General features: G+C 37.6%; 1 protein-coding gene across 1 annotated transcript; it reads left to right on the forward strand.

The window, feature by feature from the left end:
- The first annotated feature begins 325 nt into the window (after positions 1–325).
- Positions 326–4,275, forward strand: LOC126371910 (splicing factor 3B subunit 4). Its single transcript, XM_050017357.1, has 6 exons — positions 326–401; positions 729–812; positions 1,814–1,911; positions 2,443–2,619; positions 3,257–3,441; positions 3,792–4,275. Exons 1-6 carry the CDS (start codon positions 368–370, stop codon positions 4,237–4,239), a joined length of 1,026 nt encoding a protein of 341 aa, XP_049873314.1. The 5' UTR covers positions 326–367; the 3' UTR covers positions 4,240–4,275.
- Positions 4,276–18,342: the final 14,067 nt, after the last annotated feature.

Raw genomic sequence — 18,342 nt, forward strand, 5'->3', positions numbered from 1 at the left:
CGTTTATTATTCTTTAGCAAATGTAACAAAACTCCAATAACTGTTTTATCTTTGATTTGCCTGTTTTTATTTTTAGAGTTAGTGATCCATTTCATTAGGAATCAAAGACAGGTCTTTGTTAGGAATAGATAAATATGAAGTCAAATAAAATAATTAATTATACTTCTAGGAAACATTAGGAAAAGTCATTTTTTGAAAAAAGTGAATATATTTTTCATTTTTTAGGAACTCAAATCTTTTTTATATATTTTGTTAGGACATTTTGGTACACTTACCGTTATGAGAATCAAAGACAAGCCGAGACGCTTTGAAAATAAAAAATGATGTCTATTGCTTTCTGTCAGTTAGTTAGTTGTCAAATTGAAAAATGGCAGCGGGACCGATCGCCGAAAGGAATCAAGGTATTTTCTTTTCTTTACATAATAGTTCCGATTATTACTCAGTAGTTCTAATGTAACAAACACTTTGCTTTACAATGTGTAATACACAATAATAGTTAAGAATGAACTGCTTAAGGCGGCAGCAGTATTAAAATTATTGAGGTTATGTAGTTATCCTCAAACAATGTTTGAACCGAATTGATTTATTTAGCTGTATAAAGGCATTATTAGTTTCCTAAGTCTAACATACCTTTTTCAGTCACATTCCTACACCTAGAATGATAACCTTTAACTGTTGTTGACACGGCAGTTTTACCAATAACAAACTGATTTGTTTGTCACTTACAGATGCAACGATATACGTGGGAGGTTTGGACGATAGGGTTACTGAGAGTCTGCTATGGGAACTCTTCGTTCAAGCTGGACCCGTCGGTAAGTTTCTAATAAAAGTTCCAAACATAAACATAATGCGGGACTTTTCAGGGTACATTCACCAAAAACAATATTAGATGGCGTTGTACAGCTTTAAAGGTTTGATAATTGCCTATTTTCTCATTACTTGGGTACATAATTATTCCAAAATACAATGTAATGGCAGAAGCATAAGCCCGCCATAACGATAACAAAGCAATAGCATAGCATAGCGATAAGGCTGCCATTTGCCATGTACTTAGTTAAGAGACTTTTTGTAATTATTTGTTTTTATTTTGGTGCAATAAAGTGTATTTGTATTGTATTGTAAGCATTATAAAAATAATTGTTGTTTGATATGTGGATCACATTATGTGTAGAATAGGGTCGTGTACTAGGTTCAAGATAAATTATGAAATTCTGATTACTAAATAAAGACACATCTAAAACTAACGAAAAACATTTTCTTTTTTCTATTAAACTTATTTATGAATTTTAATCAAGAAAAACGTAATAATAAGTCCGACATTTTGTCACGTTTTTCTATGACGTCACAGAGTGCTTTTTCATACAAATTCCATAGTAATTTCGTGTTTTGACGTTTAATAAAAAGTAACTGATTTGACTAGTTGGAAACTAGCCTATTATGGTATGCTTCTCTTTATTTTTAGCAGAATAATAATGGGTGGAAGATGTAATTGTGCCTGGGTGTAATAGAAAGGGTCATCATTTATATACAAAGATAAAAGATGCATGTAAAGATGTATGTTATCTATGAAATTAGAAGGTTATACAATGGAAAATCTGTACATTGCTATCTATAGTGTGTTTGAGTAACATAGCCTGGAAAGTCCCTCATTGATATAATATGAATGAATCACTGAGCCTGAGAGAGAGAGAGATTAATATCTCTACTTTTATAATTTTTCAAATAACCCTACTTTATTGTATATTATAAATTCTGTTAGTAATACATTCATGAAGGAGACTTATGAATATTCTTTTTTGTTGTATACTTTCAGTGAATGTGCATATGCCAAAGGACCGTGTCACACAGACACATCAAGGGTATGGATTTGTTGAATTTATGGGAGAAGAAGATGCTGATTATGCTATAAAGGTATGTAAATGTTTGTTTTTTGCAAAGCCACAGTATTGAACATAATACATTAGTACAACCAAAAGAGATGGCCTGACTTGGATGCTTGCCGGAGAGACTGGCCGGAGTATGCACAGGATCTTGTAGGCTAGATGCAATTAGTGCAACGAGAAACATAACAGCATTTGATCATGGTAAGGCCCATGAGAGTTGAAGTAACATGAAATGCTTTTTAAACTGTTGAAATGTTAATATTCTCTTACAATAAATGCTAGCAGACAACATACATATGTTGACAACTATGTCCCAATATGACAGTCCTCTGACTATACATACATCCCTCTTAAGATGAACTAAGTACCCACACATCACTAAACTTTTTGTTAGATTAACGTGATAGGAATAGCTGACAATGTTGTACCTATTTGTCTAAATTTAAATGACAATACTATAAATTAACCCACATCCCCAAAGTCCGTGTAATCCATAAAATCTGTCCTTTGTAATATTTGTATTATTATAACATTATAACATTATAATGTAAATTTCCAGGTGATGAATATGATAAAGCTCTATGGTAAACCTGTAAGAGTGAACAAGGCATCAGCTCATCAAAAGAATCTTGACGTAGGAGCCAATGTGTTTATAGGAAACCTGGATCCTGAAGTTGACGAGAAATTGCTGTACGATACATTCTCTGCCTTTGGTGTTATATTACAAACACCCAAGGTAAAAATTCTTTTGCATTTGAATATGTTACTTTTTAATATACAAGTATAATGGTCTGATGGTAACATTAACAATGTGGAAAATATAACTTACTACTGTTACTGTACAGTCATGAGCAATATAATGTACCCACTTTAGGACTATGTCGCACTAACATATTTGACATTTAGTGAGACTTACAGTTCAATTTGTCAAAAAAATTAATGTGACATGGTACCAAAGTGTATACATATTAATGCTCGTGACCGTACATACAAACAAAATAATTGAAATTATTTCGATTTTTTATATTGAAGTGGAGGACTGTTAGGTAATACTTGCTCATCTATCCCTAGCAAAGTCACATACTATGTTGTATATATTTTTTACATTATCTTATTGCCAGTTGTACAGTCATGAGCAATATAATGTATGTCACACTAACATATTTGACATGTAGTGAGAGTTAAAGTTCAATTTGTCAAAAAAGTTAATGTGACATGGTACCAAAGTGTATACATATTAATGCTCGTGACCGTACTGTAATGTATGTTTTATTTTAATAATAACCTGAGTTTTTTATTTTATTGTTGTTATTATTTTATATTAATAATGTTTGATGGTAACCCAACAATATATCCTTATCCTTATTTTACAGGTGATGAGAGATCCAGACACAGGGAATTCCAAAGCATTTGCCTTCATTAACTTCGCGTCATTCGAAGCATCTGATGCCGCCATTGAGGCCATGAACAACCAGTATTTGTGCAACAGACCAATATCTGTGTCTTACGCGTTCAAGAAAGACGTTAAAGGAGAGAGACACGGATCTGCTGCTGAAAGGTAAAATGATTTTCACGATTAGTCAAAGAAAAATGTGGATGAAACTGGATCAGAAGCACCTTTAGACACATTTAAAATACGCCAAGTATTATTGGAATTGGTACAGTAGAGTACCTTATAGTCCTTAATTTTTAGGATTAGGTTAAGTACTGATGTAAGTACATGAGTCATGTCAGGGGCCTATGGCGGCTCAATAATAACCAGGACACCAGGGTTGATGGGGTTGGTAATCACCTCACAACCCACACGATAGAAGAAGGAATAGAACATTGCAGGAATATCACGATTGTCCGAAAGTTAGATCCCTGTAACTTCTTACTAAATATCTAACCCAACGTTTGTTTTTTCAGATTACTCGCAGCCCAGAACCCTCTATCGCACGCGGACCGCCCTCACCAGCTGTTTGCGGACGCACCGCCGGCTATGATGGGTCCAGTGTTGATGGCGCCGCCACCTCCTCCAACTCCACAGCCGATGCCGCCGGGGCCCATGAACGCGCGTCCACCGCCCCCGCTCCCAATGGCCGCACCGCCCCCGCCACCATCATCTATGCCGCCACCAGGCCCACCGCCCCCGCCTGGACCTCCACCACCGCCGCCGCCATTCCATCACTTCCCCCCACCACCGTTCGGCCCCCCCGGGTTTGGCCCTCCACCGCCGCCAGGGGCTCGTCCCCCGCCTCCCTGGAGACCCCCTCCGCCATCCTTCAGGCCACAGTTCCCTCCCCGCGGACCGCCGCCATTTGGACATCCCCCCTTCCCCCCGCATCACCCGCCTGAACCTAATTATAACTACTAGTTAAGAAGAAAACAATATAGGTTAATTTTGCAATCATTTTGGTGTTATTATTCTTTGAAATGAGATGGTAAAACTCCTGAATGAACATGATGCGTCTATCTTCTAAAGTTACTATACAGAATTGTGTAAAACTGCTGTCCGAAGGATATATTGTGTATGAACTAGAGATCATAGACAATAATAAGAATTCAGTTTTTTAGTTGGGTAGTTTCCTAGGTCAAAAATTATGAAATTCTGATTATTAAATAAAGACATATCTAAGGGTGACAAAAAACCTTTCCTTTTTCTATAATTTATTATAGAAATTAAATGGGCCATTTTGTCCCGTTTTCTATGACGTCACAGGTTACTTTTTTATACAAATTCCATACTTAGTAATTTCGTGTTTTGACGTTTAGTAAAAAGTAACTGATTTGACTAGTTCGACCCTACCCTATTATTAGAATTTTCAATTATTATATTATTAACGTCAGCTAAGGAGGTACTTTACCTAATAACTGTTATTACGACATAGGAAGAATCCACCCGTAATCCTCCTTATTTTCCCACACAAGGTGATAGAATTTCTCGCTAACAACGTCGCGTCGTTATAATCCAGCCTTTGTGCTATTATCAAGATTTTTTTGCAAAATGGAACTGAACAAGCTAAAAGCACTTTAGGAAAATAAAACCTAAGTATCTATCGTGACGTCCAGTCCCCTTGAACTGCTCGGTACATTATTTATTCAGCTGAATAGCTTCATTTGCGAGCGGAAATATCGAAGGACCAGATACGACATTGCGCTACTATGGTCAGTCGTTAGTAAGTCACACGAATTTCGCTCATTCGATTTTTTTGCAGTGGACAGACCTATAATGCCTGAGCGTCCGAATGCTGCGACCTGCGAAAAGGGGTTGTTTAGAAACTGGAAACCCGAAAGATGTATTCAAAGTAATTAGTTAACAAGTCTAAACCTAAGCATTTCTCGGGCCAGGGCGGTGTAATGTACCGAGACGCGTCGTGTCGGGTCCGCGTAATCGTATAGTCAAAAAATGTAGATTTTATAGTAAGTACCTTATATTTAAAGGAAAATGTCTATAGGTATGTGTCTCTATTTTCCTGTACCCAAAGGTTGCCTGGAAGAAATTGCTCCATGAGCAATTATCCGCCTGTTGTGCTTTTCTGTATAATTATGTTGTCCTTATCTCTGTATTTTGTGTCCATTGTGCTCAGTAACGTATTTTATCTATCTATGTGGATGAGTTTAATTTACGAAAAGTAGGGTTCTACCTACACTATGTTCTATTAATGTGTGATGTGATAATATATTATAAACGATAAATGGGTCTCCATAACGGTATAGCTTAGGGGCCCATAAACGCTAAATGCGGCGCTGTTTCGATCTGTCACATTGAGGGAGTTCCGAGTGAGATCTAATAGTAGTTCCATTCAATAGGAACAGCAAAATCGTAGTCGAGGACACTGCATATGATCATGACGTGTTCTTATTGGATGCGCTCGTTTGCGAAGGACGACCGGACGTCCGTTTCAAGAACGCCGGCTATTTTGAAAATTCAAAAATATTGGAACTCGTTATTTGTCTACGCTTGTTATAATAGACGGGTGAAGTGGACAGGAAAATCTTTTATGGCGACTCAGATAGGGCACCTACCCATTCCCGTCTCTAGGTACTACAACAATTAAATACGTATCTAGTTAACATTATTTCTTCTTTGGACAGGGAAGCGAATAAAAAACAGTAAGTACAGTCATGACCAATATAATGTACCCACTTTAGGACTCTGTCGCACTAACATATTTGACATTTAGTGAGACTTACAGTTCAATTTGTCAAAAATTCTAATGTGACATGGTAGTAAAGTGTATACCTATTAATGCTCGTGACCGTACCTATGTGGTGTACTGTTCATTTTCTTTAGGATTAGGTATTATGCAGTCCTTTGTATCCGTAGATCAGTTAGGTATTTACTTTTAGGGATACCAATACCAAATGACTTAGGTAAAGTAGAATAATGTCACAGCCTGTACACCTAATTACCTAATTTACCTCATGACTATATCCCAACGTTACAATCGAGGTAGTAGGTAAGTAGTAGGCACGTCTGTCGAATTTTACGACATGATGCCCGAGAAGCTAAGTTGCTGAACGCGTTAATATAGGTAGGTAGGTACCTAGTTTTATTTTATAGTAAATCAATGTCATTCCTATTCCAGCATAGACGCATAATAAATGTAGGTACATAACTTGTACCTAACCTATAGACCTATACCTAGGTCATTTACATAAGACTATGGCCCCGATTCCTGCAGACACCTCCTAATTTTACTTTAAGTTATACCTGTCATTTTCTTCCGCCGAAAAGGAAAGGGACGGATGATTGACAGCTCTTAATTTTAGGAAGAAAGATTACCCGTCCCTTTCCTTTTCGGCGGATAAGAAAATGACAGATAAGTATAACTTAAAATAAAATTAGATGGTATTTACAGGAATTAGCACCAATAAGCAGATAAACACCTATATATCCACGGAAAAGATTAATTTCCACAAACAACGTAACCTAATCCCGCTGTACCCGTAATGGATTTCCTTAACAAAAACGATACACTAACTAATTAATTCCAACTATAATCCCAAACATGCTGAGTGACGTAAATATTTGTGTTTCATTTTGCTCGCTAACGATGTTTTTAATCCGCAGATCGTAGCTGGCCATTATCGGAAGCGTGGAACAAGCAAATGTATGCCGGATTTAACTCGCAATTTGACTGGAGTGCTTATGAAATTAATTTTTGTTGCTAGAGCTTTCGGAGCTTTTTAAAATATTCGATGAGAATCGACAAGCATCGAGCTACCGTCGTATTGCTTTCATGTTAAAAGACCAATTAAGGAAAATCAACCAACAATTTGAAAAATTCGAAATCAACGAGGATTTTTATCTTTTTATTGGCTTTACGAATGTCACTGGTCATGTACCTAATTTGGAAAAAAATATAATAAAGAGAGAGCATTTGTTACGTTGTTCTAAAAAATAATTTCGTTTAAAATAATAATAGGTATTTACGGCATATTTTATTTTCTGTATTATTTTTGTGATTGTGCTTTGTAAACGGGTGGATCAATTCACAGAAATTATATTTTTAAAAATTTTTGAATAATACCTATCTTCTTATCTAAGTACCTAAATATTTGAAATTATGTTAATTTAAAATATGATTTATTATCGTCCCTTTCCTTTTCGGCGGATAAGAAAATGACAGGTATTTTAAATAAACTAGGTTCGGAATCAGAACCAATAGGTGCCTAGTAGGTATAGGTACCTATTCCCTGAAACACTTACCTACCTAAATATTTTCCACTGTGGTCCACCAACTTGCTTCTCAAACGGGGAACGCCGATTCGATCCCCGCGGTACCGGATTTCCACCGATGACATATTAATTTATCTTAAGTGTAATTTTCACTAACACAGTTGACTCGACCAATATCGACACAATTATTGGCTCACCACCTCTCACGTTGGTCTAGCAGAAAGCTCGGTGAGGTGTGGGTACTTAGTTCATCTTGCGATGGATGTACCTCTGGCTACCCCAATTTGGATATAGTCGTGAGCTTAGGTATATTATGATTTGCGTTTATAAAGTCTGCTTACCTAACCTGAAGATTTGACAGGTCCGGTTTCTTACAGAAGCGATTGCCTGTCTGACCTTCCAACCTGCGACTTCTTGTCTTTCTTATTCCACCTACATTACGTACGGTCACGAGCATTAATATGTATACACTTTGGTACCATGTCACATTAACTTTTTTGACAAATTGAACTGTAAGTCTCACTAAATGTCAAATATGTTAGTGCGCCAGAATCCTAAAGTGGGTACTTACATTATATTGCTCATGACTGTACATTACATAGGTACACTTACATATTGCAGGTAAATATACTTATCTTTCTTCCTTTTTGTGAGGCCCACAATGATAATACGGATCGGATCTCATCTTCAAATGGAGGATTACTTATACTTTCGTCGATTCACGTAAAATATTATTTTCAATACATTAGGGGATATCAAGTACCCACCTACCCTACATAGCTGAGTGAATGAACCTAGGTAGGTACCTAAGTAAAGTGGTAGTAGGTAAGGTACATAATCTTCTTATCGTGTGGGTTGTGAGGTGAATACCAACATCATCAACACTGGTATCAGGGTTATTATTGAGCCGCCAATGGCCCCTGAAATGGCTCATGTAACGACTACATACTTACATCAGTAAGTAGTAACCGGGACCAACGGCTTAACGTGCCTTCCGAAGCACGGATCATCTTACTTTCGGACAATCAGGTGATCAGCCTGTAATGTCCTAATCGAACGGGATCACAAAGTGATTTTTGTGATATGCCCCACCGGGATTCGAACCCGTGACCTCCGGATCGAGAGCCCATAGCTCAACCACTGGACTACGCAGGCCGTACATAATTATATTATAAGTAAGCCTATTATCAATAATTAAGTAGGTAAGTGGCGAGACTTAGCCACGCAAACAACATTTATACTTATCTAACCCCCTTTTCTATTCCAGCCTAACTTCTAAACCACCAGTCAGAATTTAACAAATTAGGTGTCACTAGAAGCGTATTATACGTATAGACTATGTGACGTCATGCTTAATTAAATGTGGCGCCCTCTATTAGAGGATATAAACTAAGGATGATTTTTTTTTCGAAAGTTTGGTGTTGGGTATCAAATACATAAACTGCCTATATACGTCCCACTGCTGGGCACAGGCCTCCCCTCAATCAACCGGAGGGGGTATAATGTCCCCATCGGGAATCGAACCCGGACCTCCAGATCGTGAGCTTAACGCTCTAACCACTAGACCACGGAGGCTGTTATTAGGGTATCAAATGAAAGGGATTAATTCGCACATTTACAATATGTACATATTACTAGCTTTTACTTGCGGGCTCCTTGTATTTACGCGATAATTACGTTGAATTGATAACATAACTGCTCAGGCAACGTTCCTCCGGAAACGTTGTTTCGGAATTGTACAGGTTTTATCTCCAAATAAGAAGCACGTTATCTTAATAAATAAGACCCCAAAGTAATATAAATAAAAATTAAAGTTTAAAAACTACTACTAGGTACTAGATAGTGTTCAGAAGATAGCCTGGTCGTATGCCAATTTGTCCTAAGATTTTGCTTAGGTACCACAGCATTCGATGGCTATCTTCTAAACACTATTCGGAAGAATTTCTGAGAAAATACCTAATTATTTTGTTTTTAGAGCGTGATTTTCCGTAGTCGAGTTTTAGTTTTTAAACTTTTTTTTTTGGAATTATCCAAAAAAAACCTTCCTGTAAGTATTTTGATCCTACGAGTATATGCCTAAAGGCTAGGTTATAAAGCTCGGTTTACATCAGTTTTGCGCCTTTTTATCGTTGCGAATAGGTATTCTCAAAATGGAAACATTCCCAAGATCGACACATCACTGGACACGCGGTAGCGGGGACGCCATAAATTATCATATTTTACAAGCGTGAAAATGTGCATTTGTCCGTCCGTAGTAGCATATAGGTTGTTTTTTGGCGTGACTATTGTAGATTTGCCGCAGATGGCATTAACTACTTTGCCGGACAAATGGGGAGCGCTGAAGGCTCTCACCCGGTACAACGTTTAAGACAACAGGCCTGAGGGTGCCCAGTTGGGCGCGAACCTCGCTCAGGGCGTCGTCTGGAGGAAAAATATTTGAAAGAATTAATCGACCCTATTGGCTGATTGGGGGAAATCGCCGGTATCGGGGTCCTGAAGTGTTTGGTGTCGCGAGCTGATTGGCTGCCTCTATGGCTAGAGTAATCGGGTCGTCGGGATCGTATATTACGTCCTTCAGTGGCATATAGGTAAACCTAGTACTTATTTAAAGTTTTAAGAGGTTGACGTTGTTGGTTGTAGTTGTAGATGTTGTGTTGTGTGTTGTTGTTGTTGTATTATTATTATTAAAACTGAATGTTCTTTTAAAATCCATACCCCATTATTTAACTATTAACATAACATAACAAATACTTTATTACGTTTTTTTTTTACTTTATTGTGCCTGGAAATCTCATTCTTACGAGGTTAAAGTACTCTGTATTATGAAAACCATCTGAACGTTTTGAGGTTCAATCTAAAAAGTCATAGCGGGAAGCCATAGCTTTATGTTGGTGCAGCAAAACTTACGACTGGTCAGTAAAGGCAGCGGCCGTAAATATTGATGTGATAGTACGATGAGACGCAATGGACAACACTCATAACTCCAGATACCAACTTTATGACTATTGGAGCACAAGTATCGGAATCGCTCGCTTCAGCACAAACTATATCATATTTGGAACGTTAAAACTTTTTCATTGGCTAAAATGAGATATAGCCTGCTAGCAGTGCTGTATTTTCGCAATTTATTGACCTGTGTTTTGAAGAGCATCAAATACTTCCCTACTTAAAATGTTTTATTGGTTGTTAGGTGTCGTGTTTTCGTCTGAATTTATTTTACTGAAGTACCTAAATATCGTCACTGGAAAGGCAAAATTACGTAAGCGCCAAAATAGGTATTTTGGGTTTTTTATATATTCGGAATCAGCGTTTCATTCTGCGTCGATCTGTCTGGGTAGCATTGCGATACGAGCACTTTTTTGGCGCTTACGTAAATTTAAAAATAGTTGACTTTTTTCAATTCCAGTTTCTTAAACGACAAGATTTTGGTGTTTTTTTCGTGACTGGTGTATAAGTAATATTGTGTTCCTATATAATAACTACATATTAATTTCAAGTAAATTTGGCATTCTATAGTTTGAAAAGTATCATTTTATTAGTAATTTTGGTCTACTGAAAATAAAAAATAGACTATGTATAAGTCATTTTTATTTACAGCTTTTAAAAAAAGTAAGGCGTATAAGAAAAAAATGTCTTAGCATGTTTATGCAGTGAATGGCGAATAAGTAATTTTGACTTACATTATTTAGAATAAGTAAGGCGTGGACGTAAATTTGCCTTCGCATTTTTATGCTGTTATTAAGCAAGTTCGTGGGCTAGCAGTAAGTTTCCCAGGAAGTTATTTTTTAACAATAGATCTAAAAGTAAAACTATTTTAGAATTGATTTTATAATTTATTAGCGACCCGCCCGGCTTCGCTCGGATGCAATGCTGAGGAAAAATGAAATTATTTACGACATCACATTAAAATCCTCAAAAATAACAGTATTTCTACACTATTTATTGGATGTTATTATACATACCTATAAACTTTCCTCTTGAATCACTCTATCTACTAAAGAAAATTGCATCAAAATCCGTTGCGCAATTTAAAGATTTAAGCGTACATATGGATATAGGGACAGAAAAAGCGACTTTGTTATACTTTTTAAGTTCTGTCGTTTGCATATTTAGCGCCAATTTTGAATCGAGAACTCAAAATTCAAATTTGTTGGAATTTCGAATATCAAAACAATTGAAAGCATTAGGATTAATGCAATTGTTTAGTCACAGCGTTGGTTTGAATCTGTCAGGTCACGTCCGAAAATTATTAAATGTAAGATTACAAAGAAAAATTTTCTATAACTTTCGAAGAGGCCTACCGCGACTTCAGTGTTTCAAACAGTTAAAATCTCTATTCCACGATGAATTGCCATGTCTGCGAACCATCGAACGCTGGTATTTAGAATTCGAGCGTGGACATCCGCCTTCACTGAAGATAATATCGTTGCTGTGAGACAACTAATCCTCAAAAATCGTCATGTGACATACCGAGAATAGAGGCGTTATTAGGCATTTCAGGGACAACCATTTAAACGATATTGCATGAGGCACTTGGTGTGAGAAAACTAGTTTGCCGTTGCATCCCGCATTTTCTGACGATCATAAGGTAGCCCGCGTCAGATGGTGTAAGAAAACTCTTCAGAGGTTCTACCGAGGAGAGTCAAATCACGTGTACGACATCATCAGTGGTGACAAATCTTGGATTTATGCTGTTATCCTGATTCCAAACAACAATCCACAGTTTGGGTCTTCCAAAACGAGTCAAAGCCGACTAAAGTTGTTCGCTCTCGAAGCACTTCAAAGAAGATGGTGGCTACCTTCGTGGAGAAAATCGGTCATGTTGCGACAATTGCACTTGAAGATCGTAGGACGGTTAATGCGGATTGGTATACCACAATTTGTTTACCACAAGTCATCGCCGAACTTCGAAAATCTAACCCAAAGCCACGCATGATGATGCGCAGGAGTGCAGGATGCTGCACCATGACAATGCAAGCTCACACACCGCTCGTCAAACGATTATTTGAAGCAGGAAAACGTAGAAATTCTTGACCATCCTCCATACAGTCCTGACCTAAGCTCCAATGATTTCTTTACATTTCCTAAAATTAAAAAATAAACTCTTCGCGGTCAAAGGTTCCAGTGTGGTGAAGAAGCGGCCAACGCTTTCAAGTCAGCCATTTTGAACACCTCTACTTTGGAGTGGAATAAATGTTAAATAATACCTGGTTCGAGCGAATGGAAAAGTGTATTAAACTTCGTGGTAAATACTCTGAAAAACAATAAGGGGAATTATTGAGGAATTAGAAATTATTGAGGAATTAAAAAGACTTGACCCTTCCAGAGACTTGACTCGACTTAGAGCCACGTATGCTTGTCCTAATTCAAACAATTTTGAGCCCAAATATACTACTGCATGGTCGACTGTGCTGCCCTGCATATGTTATGTTATGTTAGTGTGCTCTGTTTTCCGCATTTAGACTCTAAGGTGGCCCAATATGCGTGTAATTGTTGACTACGTAAGCCAACCTATCTCCTTCCAGAAGCTCAGAAGCCTCCTGGGGATTTCACAGGCTTCGCGGAGCGACCCCATTCCTTTGAGGATTTTTACCCGTTGTGCTGACACTCCCGTGCATTCCAGGATTACATGGGGGGCAGTTTCTTCTGCGTCCAGACAGCCTCTGCAAAGTGGGCTGTCCGTTATCCCTAAGTTAAATAGGTGCTTGTTGAGTGGGCAGTGACCCGTTATACTGCCCACTACTATTCGGAGGTCATTGCGGTTTAAGCTAAGCAGTCGGCGAGTGAATTGGATATCATAGACATGATATCCTTCGACTGTCTGCATGTGGGCAGCTCTGCCCATCTGTCGTTGTGTAGTTGCTGGGTATAGTCCCGTACCCACGAGCGTAACTGACTGAAAGGTATCGGCAGGATTGGTTCGGGTCCATATACCCTGGTGTCTGATCCTCTCCTTGCCAGTTCGTCAGGTTGTACGCTATTATTTATATTTTATGATACTTTATTTCTGGCACTTCAGTATTTTAATAGCTATTTTTATAAATCAATTGAAGTAATAAGTAATTTAAGGAGGTATTAAGAATAATTATTTGTCTCTTACGTCTTTTTACCCATGTAAGATATTACAAAAACTTACTTTAAAGAATCTTTGGTGAACTGACATAATCAATCGATCACTTTTTAGGCAATTTTCACATAATGAAAGCAGATGTGTAAAAGTCGTTACAGTAACTTTTACTCCGCTAACATTACAGTATTATTATATTTAAAGAAATATTGTCGTTCTCGTATGCATTGTCGTAAGAGCTGTAAGTAATTTTGCTTCCAAATAATATTTTAACCAGATGGCGGTTAAGTAAATTTGCTTTATACTGTAAACTGAAGTCATTTTTACGTAAGCGCCACTATATCCTAAAATAGCAATCCAACTGTAATGATATGTATTGCTGGACATAGAAAATTAAAAAACAATGTAACCTTTCATTGACATCATCTAAATTGGATAATTGGGTAAAAAGTTATGATAAAAAAACGAAAAAATGAAACTTTAAACGGCTTTTTCTCGAAATGGCCTTTTGGCGCTTACGTAATTTTGCCTTTCCAGTGACGATATAAGTCTTCTACTCTTTCAAGAGTAGAAGAAAAAAAAGCAAGACTACTTATAGAGAACCGGAGAGGAATTATATGATTGGCCACCTGACACGATTCGTTTATAAAAAAACACCACAGAAGGAAAAATTGAAGGAAAAAGAGGAAGGGGTAGACCTAGAAGAACATTTATGAAGCAAATAAAAGAGAAGGTGCAGGTCGTATCGTATCAGGAGGTGAAGGATATGGCGGGAAGAAGAGAGGAATGGCGATTACTCCACCAACAAGAGCGCAGCTCTTAAATAATGAGAGAGAGACACATAATACGTCTACAAAATACCTACAAATTGAATATGATGATTATATTTTTGTATGTGGGCAGGTATGTTCTGTTCCAATCAAATGAGTGAACAAACTTCTATGGATGTGTTTTAATGGTGCTTCTCGGATATATTATGTAGAATATACTTACATTATACATATTCTTCAATACCTACTTGACAAAAAAAGCAGGTAGGTCCATGTCGATCATTTTTTGTATTTATGTAGGTAACCCTAGAAATTTACTGAGCGATAAATTCTCGGTAGGTAGATAGGTAGGAACTTTCCTTAAGTTAGATATGTGTGTGTTCATTCTTCCCCTTAAGAGCTTGTGATGGATATTCCAATTATAATACTTCTTTTAAGCTCACAGAAAGGCACTATTGTGTGGACATGCATTGAATAGGACCCTCATTTTCTTCAAGTAATTGTATACCTACCTGATTCACTGGTTTGGGGTGTAGAGAAGTGCCATTGAAGACATTATTTTGTGATGTAGTGCGTGATGGTCGAGGGGACATGCCTACCAAGTAACAAGAAAAATAAATCAAGGTAAGTAAGTACCTTAGAAGTTGAAACTTTCATAGAATGGCCTTTTCTGAGTGGAGTTTTAATATATTTTTTTACAAACTTTTCTAGTTACAGTGTCAATAGGTTTATACAAAAGTAGGTTTCTAAAAGGAATTGATTTAACCTTGATTTTAATTGTGTTGCTACGAGTATCACCCGTATTGTAAGATGTTAACTCGAATCTTCCTTCACACGTCTCGGCCTCAGCTGGGCATTTTGATACCTATTTTAAGTTGACTTACGTTTATTCCTTAATCTATGCTTACGTCCTCAAACTTGGGGACTTTACTCATTGGAGACGAGCATATTATCATACTGCCAACATGATAATATGAAAATAATGACGTCATGCGTGTACTCAACCTTAATGGAGTTAACTCGAAATAAGGTGGAGGCGCCGCGCCGCGCTCTCTATAAAATACCGATTGTGAGTTGAATTCGAGATCTTGGTTAAGATCGCGTTAACTGAGGATGTAGTCGAGAAAGGTTCGAGTTAATATCTTAGAATATGGGTGTAAGTAGCAAACAGCGGAGTAGAGTGAGTTCCGTATATGCAGTTGGTATCTAAGACTATTCAGAGGCGGACGACAGGAGCCCTAGTACGACTTTGAAATAGACTACTCTGGGCCCCATCCCACTCGCGTCAGTCAAAGTACTGCGGGGCGGAAAGCAACAGGGAAACCACTGCCCTATCTTTTCCTAAAAAGTAGCATGGAGAATGCTGCACCTACCTATCTACTTAGTTCAACTGGGTAGTGTTAAGGGAGGGTTCCCTTAACACGATACGTAATCTTTTGCTAATAGAAGATACGGCGTCGAATTCAAGTCATATTTCCATTATTTTACCAAAAACTAGGATAAGCTAACCAGCTTAATCTGATACTAAATCGTCCAGATTGCTTCAAACGAGAATTACTGCTATTTTATTCATGGCGCCGTTGTAGTGAGTCGACCGACTACAATGATTTCTAATTTAGTTGAGCTTCGTTTGAACGAAACGAACCGTTTTACAACGAAAAACCGCGGTAGGTACGATTTTCTGATACTTAATACATACTTAGGATAAAACCTAACCCTATATACCTACTTATAATGTATAACATGTAATATAATATTATGAATATAAAGGACAGGTTATATTGTACTTATAACAGAGAAAACACACTTAGTGGAATTTGGAAATTATTTGGTATTACCTGCTCACTTAAACCTATTTTTTATACTTGTTACGATATCTATATCTTCTGACTTCAGAGATTCTTAACCTCAGTTTGTGAATTTATAACATTACTAACTAAAAGAAGTGAAACAAGCGAAACATAACATAAATAGCCTATATACGTCCCACTGCTGGGCAGAGGCCTCTCCTCTATCAATCGGAGGGGGTATGGAGCATACTCCACCACGCTGCCATCAGTAAAAGTAATTCAATGAAATACTGTGGTTTCTGTCTACCCCAGTGTTAGTTATTATGTATTTTTTGACGTGACTTGTTGTAGATTTGCCACAAATGGCATTAACTACTTGGCCGGAAATAATTTTCTGTAGTACCTAAGTGCAAGTAAAATAATGAACAATCAACCTAAGCTCCGAAATTGCCAAACAATGTGTGGACCACACTCAATCTGTACCATGGAGGTCGACATTAGTTTCAGGACCACAACGACCTTACGATAAGTTGCTTTAAACTCGTTATAAACAAGCGCCACCCCATTTACCCTGTAATTGCCGTGTTGCTACACAGAATATACTAAAACATTCTCAGTACCTCTTTAGACTGGATTTTTAAAACTGTTTTAATGGGCACTAAATTATTTCAAAGAAATGTTACTACTTAAATAAGTACCTACTAAGGTTATAACGTAAAGTTATGTATAATTTAAACATCATAACTTAGCAAATACCCCCTCCGGTTGATTGAGGGGAGGCCTGTGACGTGACGTATATATGCCCAGGCCAATTGTGACGTATATATAATATACTTATAGGTTGTTAATGTAACTTAGTAAAAACTTTATTGCACAAACAGGAAATACAAAGTTACCACCACCTTATGATTATTTCGACGAACATCCTTTATGCTATTTTGTAATTGTTTTGTGAAAATTTGAAGTGTTATTGTCTTGTTTTTGTGTGTGGCGTCCTTTTATGATAAACAATTTCTATTCTATTCTATTTAAAGTAACAGAGACAAAAGATAAATAGATAGTACTTACATTTATAATAGGTGATCTTATGCGCGGCGTTTTTTCCACGTGTATTTTAGTAGCATAATATAATATAACTTAAGCTCACGACCATATCCCGATTGGGGTAGTCAGAGGTACAGCCGTCGATTCCATCATAAGGTGAACTAACCCACACCACACCTTACCGAGCTTTCTGTTAAATCAAATGTGATAGGTGGTAAGCCGTGGCGATATAATATTCGAGCCAAGTGTGTTAGTGAAAACTGTACCGAACTGCAAGTTAAATCATCATCGCCAGCCCTTTAACGTCCCCACTGCTGGGGCATGGGCCTTCCCTATGGATGGATAGGGAGGTCGGGGCTTAAACCACCACGCGGGCCCAGTGCAGATTGGTGGTTATTAACGACTGCTAATGCAGCCGGGACCAACGGCTTAACGTGCCTTCCGAAGCACGGAGGAGTTCGAGATGAAAACTTTTTTTTTCTGTGGTCACCCATCCTATGACCGGCCTTTGCGAAAGTTGCTTAACTTCAACAATCGCAGACCGAGCGCGTCAACCGCTGCGCCACCGAGCTCCCCAAGTTAAATATTCATCATCATTAATTAAAGAGCCACGCTCTTGTCGGTGTAGCATTCTCCATTCTTGTCTATTAAACGCTAATATTTTTACTTCCTGTTAATTTATTCCGTCTCTTCTTAGTCTTCCCCTTCCTCAAGTTAAATTAGTAGATACCAGATAACTTATCGATTAATCAAAATACTTAAACGCGCTATGTAAGCGCGACGCGACGCGAAATAAAATAAGGTCCTTGGTACCTACCAACCCTTGTCCTTGGTCCTGTTGGTCCTGTTGGTACCTACCAACAGGCGACTACAAGGACATCCGCGATTTTTTCAATAAGTCGCACTCCAAAGGAAATTATTATTGCATATAGAATAGCCAAGAAAAAGAAAAGCAGACACTATATTATGTTCTACCGATTTGTATGTAAGTGGTAAAATCTAGACATTTTCTCTTTTACAACAACATCTCATACTCATTTTTTTTATCTAAAATATTTAGTCTACAGTTAGTCCATATTTATTTGGTAGTTAGTGGCTATCACGCGGCTATAGTAACATATTA

The sequence above is a fragment of the Pectinophora gossypiella genome, chromosome 13 (genome assembly GCF_024362695.1).
Source record: "Pectinophora gossypiella chromosome 13, ilPecGoss1.1, whole genome shotgun sequence".
Lineage (NCBI taxonomy): Eukaryota > Metazoa > Arthropoda > Insecta > Lepidoptera > Gelechiidae > Pectinophora > Pectinophora gossypiella.

Excerpts from the sequence above, each read along its gene's own strand:
- LOC126371910 (XM_050017357.1), top strand. The coding sequence starts at position 368 with ATGGCAGCGGGACCGATCGCCGAAAGGAATCAAG. Across the intron at positions 402-728 it reads GATCGCCGAAAGGAATCAAG|ATGCAACGATATACGTGGGA; the intron begins GTATTTTCTTTT and ends TGTCACTTACAG. Across the intron at positions 1,912-2,442 it reads ATGCTGATTATGCTATAAAG|GTGATGAATATGATAAAGCT; the intron begins GTATGTAAATGT and ends GTAAATTTCCAG.